The sequence below is a fragment of the Pseudochaenichthys georgianus genome, chromosome 17, assembly GCF_902827115.2.
Source record: "Pseudochaenichthys georgianus chromosome 17, fPseGeo1.2, whole genome shotgun sequence".
Taxonomy (NCBI): domain Eukaryota; kingdom Metazoa; phylum Chordata; class Actinopteri; order Perciformes; family Channichthyidae; genus Pseudochaenichthys; species Pseudochaenichthys georgianus.
Window position 1 is genome coordinate 36956195 of NC_047519.1, and position 14102 is coordinate 36970296.

Sequence of the window (14102 nt, forward strand, 5' to 3'; positions counted from 1 at the left end):
AACTCAGGTCAGAGTCCATGACTACACTTAGATTTGTGGCTTTATCTGTTGTTTTGAACATTGCAGACTGAAGCTCAGCGCTAACTTTTATACGTTCTGACTTGGCTCCAAAAACCATTACCTCAGTTTTATCTTTGTTTAATTGGAGAAAGTTCTGACACATCCAGTTATTGATTTGTTCAATGCACTTATTCAGTGTTTGAATTGGAGCATAGTCTCCTGGTGAAATTGTTACGTAAATGTGTGTGTCATCCGCATAGCTTTGGTAACTTATTTTGTTGTTCTTCATTATCTGAGCCAGTGGTAGCATGTAGATGTTAAAGAGAAGAGGCCCCAAGATGGAGCCTTGAGGAACCCCACATGTCATATTTGTCAACTCAGATGTGTATTTACCTATAGAAACAAAGTTGTTTATGTCCTTTAGGTAGGATTCAAACCAATTTAGAACTGTTTCCGAAAGTCCCACCCAGTTTTCCAGTCGGTCTAGTAATATGCTGTGGTCAACAGTGTCAAACGCAGCACTGAGATCTAATAATACTAACACTGAAGTTCTGCCACTGTCTGTGTTTAAGTGGATGTCATTAAAGACCTTTACAAGAGCAGTCTCAGTGCTGTGGTTTGGACGAAAGCTGTTGGAATAATATCAAGGCAGCAGGAGGAGGATTTCAGAAGTTGTATATAATTGTCGTGCGTTTTTCAATTCCAAATTATAAAGGCCAAGTCTCTCTTTATAGATTTCAAAGTGAACCTGAAGATTTGTTTTTAGCTGTTAAAAGCTGAACGCCACCTGCGTTCAGCTTTTCGACATTCTCTTTTTTCTGTTTTCATGGTCATGGCCTTTCTCCATGGAGATATTTTCTTGCCAGACACTTCCTTTACCTTAGTTGGAGCAATGGCATCTATAACATTTTGAATTTTTGGATTAAAATGATCTACTAGCTCATTTACTGAGATGCAGGGAACTGCTTTAGGCTCCTAGGTCCTATCTATCTGAACTCTCACAGTTTGTATGTGTCAACGATGAATCTTCCACGCAAATCAAAGTTAGCCATGGAGTGCCATAAGGCTCAGTGCTCGGACCTATTTTGTTCTGTTAGGCAATATGTGACCCGCTATATCAAAATCAGTCGGAAGTCGCAACGGCTCATTTCAAAATAAACGTGGATTTACGTAAAAAACTATTTTTTCTGGGTTCGGGTGTTTTGTTTGATTTTAAACAAACAAAGTCTTGGCTTTCAGAATATGAAACTTTTATTTCCAAAATCACACGATAAATACATTTTTGAAGCTTCTAAAGGGACGAAGACAGGCACCTCTCACTCGCAATCTGCTCTTCCGCAGCGCCGCCCCCCCTCCTTCCGGCTGAAATTATTAATGTAAGAGTATAGTAGTCATAGATTACACCGTTACAGTTTGTTTTCATCTGATATCAAATAAACAAAGTCTTGGCTTTCGGAATATTAAACTTGTTTCGGCAAATTCAGATGATAAATACTACTTTGAAGATTGTAACGGCATAATTACAAGCGGAGAACGGAGTAACTTAACGTCACAGCAGGCATAACAACAGCTGGTGTTTCTCGTGAGTGTTTTCCCCGGGAAACAAACACAATACACACAAACGCAAAATTACACAAACACACACACACACACACACACACACACACACACACACACACACACACACACACACGTATACACACACATACACACACACTAGTATTTTGATCATTTGCTCCACTAATAATCAATCAGATCGATGGATTCCAGAGAAGAGGAAACTTTGAAGGCCTTTTTCTCAAAATGATGACTCGGTGACAGTCATTATATAATGTGACATATTTCGCTTAATATTTGGAGTACAACAACAATCCAGATATCATTAGAAAGCTAGGAATCTCCTCTTTCAAGCAGTGTATACAACTCAAAATGTGTCTTTGGGTCAATTCGACTGATTTCGATAGAGCAGGTCACATATTATAAAGAATCATTCTGTACATTTTCATTGTTATGCGGATGATACTCAACTATATTTATCAATCAAGCCTGATGAAATTAATCATCTAAATAAAATTCAAGACTGCCTCAAGGACTTAAAAATGTGGATGACCTTAAACTTTTTGATGTTAAACACGACCAACACTGAAGTTATTGTGCTTGGCCCGAAGAATCTACGAAACAAATTATCTAAAGATATACTAACTATGGATGGCATTAATTTGGCCTCCAGTGAGACTGTAAGGAATCTTGGTGTTATATCTGATCAGGATTTATCCTTTAACGCCCACATAAAATCAATTTCAAGGACTGCCTACTTCCATCTACGTAACATTGCAAAAATCAGGCATATCTTGCCTCAAAACGATGCAGAGAAACTAGTCCATGCATTTGTTACTTCAAGGCTGGATTATTGTAACTCCTTATTATCAGGGTGTACCAAGAAGTCAGTCAAGTTGCTTCAGCTGATTCAAAATGCTGCAGCTCGTGTACTAACCAGAGTTAGGAAAAGGGACCACATTACTCCTGTTCTGGCTGCCTTACACTGGCTCCCTATAGAACACAGGATAGAATTTAAAATTCTTCTTCTCGCCTACAAAGCCCTTAATAGGCAGGCGTCATCTTACCTTAAATAACTCATTATACCCTACTGTCCTACTAGGGCATTGTGTTCCAATAATGCAGGGTTGTTGGTTGTTCCTAGAGTCTCTAAAAGTACAATGGGAGCCAGAGCCTTTTCTTATCAAGCTCCACATTTGTGGAATCAGCTTCCAGTTTGTGTTCGGGCGGCAGACACCCTATCCGTTTTTAAGAGTGCGCTTAAGACCTTCCTTTTTGATAAAACTTATAGTTAGGGCTGATTAGATTCAGCCCCTAGTTTTACTGATATAGGCTTAGTTTGTTGGGGGACATCTTAATTCTTCCTTCTCTCTGTCTACCTGTGTACTCTCATGTTCCGATTAACCCAGCTTCCCCAAAAAATTTTCTTATTGGTGTCTATATACGCCGGGATCCGGAGTCATGGATGATCGTGTTGCTGCGGTCCTGTCTCCTGGATCGCGAGCGCTGGATCTTGAGTCGTGGCTGTGGTCCTGGATCATCGGTCCTGGATGGATATCCTCGTGGATTCATCTTCCTATTATACACACATGCATTTCCAAACATTTGGACTACCTATGTTGCAAATGTATTATCTTTTCAATTTACACACGGCATCTATTGCACGTCTGTCCATCCTGGGAGAGGGATCCCTCCTCTGTTGCTCTCCCTGAGGTTTCTCCCATTTCTCCCTTTAAACTGTGGGTTTTTTCAGGAAGTTTTTCCTTGTACGATGTGAGGGTCTAAGGACAGAGGATGTCGTATTGTCATACTGATATTCTGTACAAACTGTGAAGTCCACTGAGACAAATGTAACATTTGTGATATTGGGATATATAAATAAACATTGATTGATTGATTGATTGATTGATTGATTGATTGATTATGTCTTAGATGATTGCTTTCCCTTTGATTTAACAGGCACTGCTTTTTCTGCTTGAATATTTCCAGCTTTGAAAGACTTGAGCTGTGTTTAAATCTGCAGTGTAACTTCCAGTCGTCTCATTAATAAATGTCAGACTTGCAGTGTGGTATAAAAGGCAAAATTAATCAATAAAATGCAAAGCGTAAAATGTGTGCAGAGGACACCATCTGGTCACAACTTTAAATATTTGACCATGTTTATGTGCAAATGAAGATCTCTCACTGGTTCAGAACCTTTTTCCTTAAGTGAGTCCCTTTTCTTTTCTGACATTTTTTTATGGGTATTTCACTATATATTAAAATACATAACAATAAGAGTGCAGAACATCTAATACACTTCACTATGAATCTAGAACAATACAACTGCAGCAGTATGGACAAAGCAAGATGTTTGCATGCATTTTGAGCCGATTTGGGCAGAATCCAGCAGAGTGGATCGTGCTGTTCATCCTATGTAATCTATATGTAAAGAAAAAAAGTCTAAATATTTAAAATAAAGCTGTGAAACAATCTCAATAATTGGCAGCAAAAATGTAAGTCTTTTTTAAATTGGAATAAAAGGATACATGTTGAGATAGGAAGTTCTAATATCTTAAGAGAAGAGCTTGAATATTATATATTAAAAAATACAAACTCTTTTGGCTCCTTCCTGTCTTTCTACTGGGTCTTTCTTGGCTTTGTACTGGCTATCTTCTAGCTCTATTCAGGTTTTTGGAGTTTTTTTCTAGCTCTATCCCTGATCATTTTCGGAACCTAAAGGCTCTATACGGACTATCTTCTGGTTCTCCTCTGGATCCATCCACTATCTCTTGTCCCTGTCCAGTAAATTACACTTTTGTTTCTGGAGCAGGTAAAGCATACGACAGATACTTTCAGCATTATCGGAGCACGAAGTGGAAGCTTGGATGAAACACAGCGGACTTCTAAACAATGAACACCCGCAACTTGGAAGAAATAAAGTTGGGTTTTATGCGGTCTAATATTGCAATACAAACCCATGATGTAATGACAGTATTTAAGAATAATTTAGTCATTGAATGCTCATTTCAGTAGATTTAATCAAACAAAACATAAACATATTGGACATGGCCTCAAGACTGTAACCTCTAAATAGTCAATTACTAGCCATATCTTAAACATTGCTGTTTTTAATCATTAATACATGATGAAAGTTGAACTGGATGATATAACATGTATGCCATCTGCTGGAAAGCAGTGATACAAACACAGGTATGGTGAAAAAAGAGAGAACTATTCGAAACAGATAAAAAACAGCGTAATATACCATCTGAAAAAGGCCTGTGCTAATGCTTCAATTAACTGGCTATTCTTTATAATATACTCAGATCAATAGGAGACAGAGATGTTAAGTTATAAATCAAGGGTTTTTATTATTATTTACATTAGGGGTGGGGAACCTTTTTCCTTTACATTTTTACAACATCCTCCGAGGGCCGTACGAATGATTGAACTCAACCTCTGCTTAAAAAAACTAAAATCACAGCCCATTCATTTGGCCTTTCTTTCATGTTGAAGAAAAGCTATTTAAATTCGTTAGCATAGCTAGCTAACCAGATGCTAATAACAAGAGATCGCCACTGTGCTTACAACTAAAGACACAGCCACGCAAACGCTGCGGCATTTGTACGGCTCCTTATGGGTACTGCAATATTTGAAGAGCTGGAGCGGCGTTCCGGTCCTCTCTGTCAGCACTCCTTTCAGACGAGACATATACCACGGGATGACACGTTACGCTCGTGTTGTGTTCAAGGAACCTGTCCTTGGCCAGGAAAAACAGGCACTCGCTTGTTTACTTATTTTGCGATCTAGATTTCTTCTTTTTTGAAGTGAGAAGTTGTCCGTCAGTCGGAAGGACAGACGGACGGACTCCCCCCCCAAAACGAAAACTCTTCGGTTCTCCACGAATTACACAAGTCACCCAAATCAGCGTTAAAAAGCGGGAGTGGCCGAAAAGGGACTAATTTGCATCACTGGGAAAGAAGACATATCGCTCTGTTGGAGTGAAGCTCTGATTTCATAAACAATCTTTGAGTACAGACACCATCCTGCAGAGAGCACACAACCCAACAGCACGTTTTTGGTCTAGCATCACTTTACAAAACATTTGCATTAAGACGCTACTTGCAAGTGGGTGAAATCAGGCTTAGGGAGTAACGTATTACATGTAACGGCATTAGGTCATCAGGATGCAAAATAGACAAATGTATTCCCTTAAGGTTATAGAAGCAGCTGACGACCAACACACTTGTGTCTTTTGAAACGATTATGCCATTCAAATCTTTTGTCACAAACATTGAAGCTCTATTTTTCCTTTCCTGTGTGGACTCTCATGTGTGCCTTTAAATTATCACTCCGTGAAAATGTTTTTTTACAGACTGAGCAGCTGTGTGGTTTTTCTACTGTGTGGACGCTCATGTGTCGTTTTACATCTCTTTTCATTGCAAAATATTTCTTACAGACTGAGCAGCTGAATGGTTTCTCTCCTGTGTGGACCCTCATGTGTGTCTTTAAACGATCACTCCGTGAAAACGTTTTTGTACAGACTGCGCAGATGTGTGGTGTCTCTCCCGTGTGGACTCTCATGTGTTCTTTTAAACTTCTACTCTGTGAAAAAGCTTTCTTACAGACTGTACAGGTGAATGGTTTCTCTCCTGTGTGGACTCTCATGTGTGCCTTTACACTTCCACTCTGTGTAAAAGCTTTCTTACAGACTGAGCAGGTGAATGGTTTCTCTCCTGTGTGCACTCTCATGTGTTTTTTTAAATTTCCACTCTGTGCAAAATATTTGGTACAAACTGAGCAGCTGAATAGTTTATTTTCAGCACTACGTCGTAGATCACTGACAGATTCATGTCTATTTTTTAGTGAGTTTGAGGCTGAGGCAGGTTCTCTGGTCTCTTTACAATCAGCACTGTCTTCAGTGTCAGGTTCAGAAGAGTCTCCAGTGTCAGGTTCAGAAGACTCTTCAGTGTCATCCTCAGTCTTTGTTTGTAAACTGCTCTCTGGATCTGAGTTCCTGGCTAGTTCTGGTCCTCGACAGTCATCTCCATCAGCTTCTGTTTCCATGTGTTCAGTTTGTCTTTGATGAGGCTGTGAGGACTGAGGTTTCTCTTTATCATCTTCACTCTTCACAGGGTCAGGAGTGAAAGTGGACTTGGTGATATCAGCCTCCTCCAGCTCCTGAAGCTGCTCTCCCTCCTGACTGATCCTGAGTTCCTCCTGTTCCTGCTTAATGTGTGGGGGGGGCTCTGGGTCCTCCTGGTCCAGACTGGTGCTCCACTCCTGCTGGTCAGGGAGAAGCTCTTCTTTAACCACCACCAGCAGCTGGACATCTGCAGGAAACAGGAATCACGGTCAGAACAAACTGTTAAGTGTTAGCATTTAAAAATCTAATCACCATTCAAATGGGAGACATTTTGCAGCCCTAATTAATGCCTTTGTTTTTATATTTTCACATTATCTTTCTTAGTCCTGCCTATTGTGTATTTGTGTTGTCTCAATTCACCTTATGTAGCCCAGCCCCTTTCCACTTCCAGCCGCATTTTAAGTTTATTTTGTTTTTGATTTATTTGGAACCTTTATTAATGCATTTTTCTGTTTCAGTGAGAGGTGTGCTTTGCTCAGGTGAAGGGGGCGGGGCTAAGGCTTTAAGTTGGAGGTGCGGCGTGTGACGGGAGAGCAGCAGGCAGCAGCAATACCGTCATTGACACGCAGACACAACCTTATACTTAGTCAAATACAGATTATTAGGATCTGCTGTTTAAGTTTATGTTAAATATTGTTTTCGTATTTTGTTTTGCTGGAAATAAACATTGAAAAGCAACCGAAACATCCAGTGGATTGTGTACTGCGAATCTGACACTGCTTCCGAGGCCCAAGCTCTACATGTGGCCAAGAACAATAACTTTTGAGGTGAAGGTTACAAGACAAACTTGTTGGGATTTTGGCCACTACAATACTGAAGACATCAAAACTATGAAGGAACACATATGGAATTATCTAGTTAACAAAAAAGTGTTAAAAAAAAAAATCAAGAATACGGTTTTTATTTTAGATTCTTCAAAGTAGCCCCCTTTTGCCTTGATGACAGCTTTGCAAACTCTTGGCTTCTCTCAGTCAGCTTCATGAGGTAGACACCTGGAATGGTTTTCAATTAACACCTGAGCCTTGTCAAGAGTCAATGTGTGGAATTACTTGCCTTCTTAATGTGTTTGAGACCATCAGTTATGTTGTGCAGAGGTAGAGTTAGTGCACAGTGGAAAGCCCTATTTGACTGCTGTTGTAATCCATATTATAGCAAGAACGACTCAACCCAGTAAAGAGAAACGACCGACCATCATCACTTTAAGAAATGAAGGACAGTCGATCTGGAAAATGTCAAGAACTTTGAATGTATCCTCAAGTGCAGTCGCAAAAACCATTGAATGCTATGATGTATAGTATGTGTATTCACTCTCTGTCCTACACGCCTTGTTGGAGCTCCTGCTCCCCCCCTCCCCTCCCTATGAGCCCACTGTGCTCTGATTGGTTAGCTCGCCCACTCTGTTTTGATGAGTCCACTACCGTTACAGCAGAACATCAGTGTTTATGTTTTACAATGGCGTTTGTTAGCAACCAGAAAATGACACCAGTAATGACAAACAGATGATAATGCTGCGTTGGGTCAGGGTGCCGTGTTGGCGGGATGTTGCGGGGCTCGCTGCTTCGCCCTTTGAGGCTCGAGGAGCAGACAGTGTGAGCTGGATTACTGGTGTCGTTTCCTGGTTGCTTCGTGGGGTCTGCGAGAAAGACAGCGTGGAGCTCAGCCTGAGTACACACACTCACAGCCTGGGTTTGAGTGTGTTTGTGTAAGGAGCTCCGCGCAGCACCGCGGCTGAGAAAAGATAAGGTTGAGTGAGTGAGTGAGTGTGTGTGTGAGGAGCTCCGCGGATTGGTCCATTTGGACTTCGTTACGACAGTATGCCCCGGAAGGAAAAAATGGAAAAAGAAAAATCTCCAACGAGGCTTTCTGGGGCAGCATAGATGTTACGTGGTCCCCTCCTTGTTGTCTTTTCTGTCTCCCTGCTGCACGCTTTATTTTGTTTCCCATAGGGTATTTATTTGATTTCTGGTTAGGGGAGGGAAACTCTGGGTCCTACGGCCCGTGGTGTAGCTGGCTCGGGTTCCCTGCTTCTGTTTGTTTCTTTTGGCCAGTCCTCCAGACCTCTTTTCGTTTGCCAGATTGCTTGTGTGAGTAAACGGCTGTACTTCAATAAATAATCGTTATCAAGTACTGGTTTTTGCATGCATTATTTTATGTTGCGGGTCCCCACGAGCCACTACCACGGAGTAGAGGGCGGGTCGTAACAATAGAAACGTCTTTTCTGTGTTTGAGTTTTACTCGCTACAGGGTGTACTTTGAGGGTTTGTGACTCTGCAGACCGTTTGCAGAAAAAGCTACATAACACACAATAAATCAATCAATCAATCAATGTTTATTTATACAGCCCAATATCACAAATGTTATATTTGTGTCAGTAGACTTCACAGTTTGTACAGAATATCAGTATGACAATACGACACCCTCTGTCCTTAGACCCTCACATCATACAAGGAAAAACTTCTGGAGAAAACCCACAGTTTAAAGGGGAAAATGGGAGAAACCTCGGGGAGAGCAACAGAGGAGGGATCCCTCTCCCAGGACAGACAGACGTGCAATAGATGCCGTGTGTAAATTGAAAAGATAATGCATTTACAACATAGGTAGTCCAAATGTTTGGAAATACATGTGTCTATAATAAGAAGATGAATCCATGAGGCTATCAGCTGATATTTAAATGCATTTATCTTAACTATCCCCCTTAATTAAAGCAGTATTTTGTACCCTACTCACCAAATCATCAAGTTAGACATTCTGTTCAGATTTATTTCTCTGTCCACTCTGCAAAAAAAATTATTGGCAGAAGAGCGTTCATTTTCAAAGCCCCAACAGACTGGAATACTTTAACTAACTACTACTGCTATTAGATCTCTTGCATCATTGGATATATTTAAACATGCATTGTTATCTCACTTTCAACTGGTCTGTACTTGTTATTAACTGATATTGATGAAACTGATTTGCTCGACTGTCTCAAATTGTAATGATTGTGTGCATTGCTTGAATTTTACTTAACAGACTGTATGTGGTTTGTCTTGTGTGTCATGTTTTGCATTTTGTCTTTTTGTTTATGTATGTCTGTAAATTGTTGCTATTGTCGGGACCCCCTTGAAAACGAGATGGTGCATCTCAAGGGGTTTATCCCAATTAATACACATTTCTATATATCCACCCAGGACTTATGATCCAGGACCACAGCAACAGGCACAGCCACGACTCAAGATCCAGGGCTTGCGATCCAGGACTCAGGACCACAGAAACAGGATCAGCCACGACTCAGGATCCCGCTGTAGATAGACACCAAAAAGAAAATTTGGGGAAGCTGGGTTATTCGGAACATGAGAGTACACAGGTATCTGTACCTGTGTACTCTCATGTTCCGAATAATAGAGAGAAGGAAGAAGTAAGGTGTCCCTCGACAAACTAAGCCTATAGCAGCAAAACTAGGGGCTGAATCTAATCAGCCCTAACTATAAGCTTTATCAAAAAGGAAGGTCTTAAGCGCACTCTTAAAAACGGATAGGGTGTCTGCCGCCCGAACACAAACTGGAAGCTGATTCCACAAATGTGGAGCTTGATAAGAAAAGGCTCTGGCTCCCATTGTACTTTTAGAGACTCTAGGAACAACCAACCACCCTGCATTCTTGGAACGCAATGCCCTAGTTGGACAGTAGGGTATAATGAGTTCTTTAAGGTAAGATGGCGCCTGCCCATTAAGGGCTTTGTAGGCGACAAGAAGAATTTAAAATTCTATCCTATGTTCTATAGGGAGCCAGTGTAAGGCAGCCAGAACAGCAGTAATGTGGTCACGACACTGTGTCTCAGGCAGAGGTCGCGTTAACCGAATATTTTCCGTCAATGACGCATCTGAAAGCAGTCCGTTATTTTGACAGATTAGAACACAACTCGGAACAGCGCCAAAATGTCCACCAGCGGCCCACATTATATTACATCCTTAGTGGCCAGGTAGACTGAGGGCGATCTACTGTACTCTACTGTAGTCTGTAACTATTATCACACCCCTGTAACTATGTCATTCACACCCCTGTCCAGTTGGTGGCGAGTGTGTGCATATTAAGTAGCTATTGTCTAGTCTTGTTTTTGATCTCGTTGATTACCTCGTTGGTTAACCGGCTTTAGCAATCGCAAAATGTCACAGCAGCTGATCGTCCGAAGCTTTTTTAATAAGCCGAGTAATTGTGATGGTGTGGATAAACGAGGTGAAAAAAGAGGGATTGATGCGGTGGACGATGAAAGACAAGCCAGTAAGACTAAAACTGACAACGTTCAGCCAGCGGCAGAGGGGCAAGCAAGTGGCAAGGAGTTCAAGCGAGAGTACCGGGTTCAGTGGGAGCAAGAGTTTAAGTGGCGGAGGAGGGAAGATGGCAAAAATGTTCTGCGACACCTGTAGAAAAGCTAAGATGAGTAACGGATTTGTCCGAGGGTGCAAGACGATGCAGAAATCAGCGTTCAGGCTAGGCTACAGCAGATCAATTGAGTTGTTCTTGTAAATGTTTTGTTTATATTTTGATTGTAATTGTCTCATTTAAAACGATGGCATTGTTCATATTTGCCTGTTTAGGCACAATGGTCGCGGTGTTTTTAGCGGCCTCAGCCCCCCTCTGCTGTGCTGTCTGTCAGTGCAGGAAAAAATAAATCATTCATGTTCGTGTTGACATGAAAAGTGACCACACGGTCGGTGTCTCTGTTCATCTTTTTTTTTCTCCATGCCCTTAAAAGCTCTGCATGAATCATTAAAAAAAAAGAATGAATGAGCATTTGCTGCTCAGTATCCAAACATAAATATGAAATATGTCTCATCTCATTATTAAAACATGACAAATAAAATGACGGGTAATAATGGATTATGACGGATATGTTACGATCCTGTCCGTCAAAATGACGGACAACGAAAAAGTCTAACGCAACCACTGGTCTCAGGAGATCTTAATATTTAAGAACCTATTCATGTGTTATACCAGATTAACGGGAATAATCTCAGCTAACTGACGATACAAACCATTTTTACCAAAACAAAACACAAGTCTCATAAGAAGCATCTAAATGCTAACCTATTACTGCACCGATAATCACTCCTAGCTCCCTTATTACTTATCCTAGGTGCACATCCAACACATCGTTTATGATCATAAGGAGACACAGAATCTAACGGTGCCAACCTGAACACTGAAAGATACAAACTCGCGACGTTATCAACAAAAACCTACATCAAAACAAGTGGCGCTAGGTAGCCCACGGCGCTAACATGGCTTACCTTCGTCTTTGTCTGGTCTAAACTGGTCTTCAATGGCACGATGAAAAAAACGTTAAAAACGATGGTGTAGTTAATCCATAGGTTAATCCAATGTGACTGCGTCCCCTTTGAAATGTTCTGATAATCCATAAGCAATATAACAGCTTTTCCGTAGCTTGATATCAGAGCAGCGATATTTCTCCCCTCTGCTGCAAGCTAGCATGCACAGAGACGCAACCTTTTTTTTAACATGAGTGTGTAGATGAGTGATTTCCCTTGTATTCTATTGGCTTTAACGGTCAAAAAGAGATGTCACATGTCAACATCGAACAAGGGGTGCCAGAGATATGGAAAATCCACCTAAATGGCCACAGAAGAGGGTTTTTTTGCTAAATCTGTCTAAAAAGGTCAAATATCCCTTGTTTTGCATCAATCTTGATACAGGGTACTTATTATATGTTGTACTTTAATAATAATAATTCCTTGCATTTATTATAGCGCTTTTTCCAGTGCTCAAAGCGCTTTACAGATACACATTACACACATGTTTTATACATGCAATGGTCACTGTGGACAATACCCACAGGAGCAAGTTCAGGTGAAGTGTCGCAGCAGACGCAGACGCAGCAGCGGCGGGTTTCACCCCTTGATCTGATGATCATTGCACAGCGCACTGCGTCACACCGTCCATCTTCACGCCTCGAGGTCATCGAGGCGCTTTCACAAGTACACATTAGTATTATAAATGTACTGTGGACAATACCCACAGGAGCAAATCCGGGTGAAGTGTCTTGCCCAAGGACACAACGGCCTGACGCAGTGACGGCGGGAGCGGGTCGGGAACTGGAGTTCCCCAGCACTCCCCCTTGATCTGATGATCGGATGCACAGACCACTGCGCCACCCGTACCCGTACTTTGGATTCATAAAGCTTTTAGTCTACTAAACCATCATCCAAGGTTAGTTTTCACTACAAGTACAAAATATTTTTTGGACTGACACTATAATTTACAGTTTTTTACCATGTTCAATCTGAATTTTCTTTAAAATAAAAAACATCTATATTGATTCTGACTTTTCTACATCCAACTCACAGGTTTATCATTACTTTGAGAAAAAAGATTATTAATTTAACCCTTTTAGAAGGGAAGATATGGTCATTTGTTCTGGGAATGTAATTATTTTTGAGTGTTGCACGGTGTACCGATACTTGAAAGGTACCGCGATACCCTGCCGTTAAAAACGTTACGATTCCTCCGTTTCATTAGTATCAGTACTTTAAGAATGATGGGGAAAAGTAGTCCGGTGAGAAAGCGCCGTTACGTGTGTGTGTGTTCAGCGCTCTGCTTCCACTCCCTGCACTGCAGCCGTGCCTGCAGTCCATCCCCTCTCAAGCACGCTCTAAGTACCTCCTCTCTCTCGTGCACGCGCTAGCTGCCAGAGCATGTGAGAAAACGAGAAGCATGGCTGGAGGTGGGAGTGCAATTGCCGCTGCGCCTCAGCTTGTTGACAAAAAAGATGCTAGAAGCGACATTTTGAAGTATTTTAGCTATATCTCTGACAGTGAGGTTATGTTCTATTTTTTGTCGGAGACCTCATTGTGTTGAATGTCATTTCTGTTGTTTAATATACAAATCTATTTTGACAAAAAAGTAGTTTGAGATGATGCTTATTTTTTATTTAATACGAATTAGTCATTTATTTTATTTATTGTTCTCATTGTTTAAACCTTTGTGTTATGGTTATGGTTCTGGTGTGAAATAAAACACAATAATTACATTTAAGACTGTTTCCCTTTTTTTAAGAAAAGTATCGAAAAAGAATCGGAATCGCAATTTTTGACTTGGTATCGGTATCGAAACCAAAATATTGGTATCGAGACAACAATACCTTGAGGCAGTCTTGAATTGTATTTAGATGATTCATTTCATCAGGCTTGATTGATAAATATAGTTGACTATCATCCGCATAACAATGAACATTTACAGAATGATTCCTTATAATATTGCGTAAGGGAAGCATATATAATGTGAACAAAATAGGTCCAAGCACTGAGCCCTGTGGCACTGGCTAACTTTGGTTTGCATGGAAGATTAATCGTTGACACATACAAACTGTGAGAGTTCAGATAGATAGGACCTAAACCAGCCTAAAGCAGTTCCCTGTATGC

At 40.9% G+C, this 14102-nt stretch overlaps 1 protein-coding gene across 1 annotated transcript in view; it reads right to left on the bottom strand.

Annotated features, from left to right (window-relative positions):
* Positions 1 to 4609: 4609 nt before the first annotated feature.
* Positions 4610 to 14102, bottom strand: part of LOC117462531 (zinc finger protein ZFP2-like) — a 101360-nt gene continuing 91867 nt past the window's right edge. Inside the window, exon 2 of the mRNA XM_071206439.1 lies at positions 4610 to 6872. Coding sequence (XP_071062540.1) covers positions 5842 to 6872 — 1031 coding nt within the window. The 3' untranslated portion in view covers positions 4610 to 5841. The remainder of the gene's footprint in view (positions 6873 to 14102) is intronic.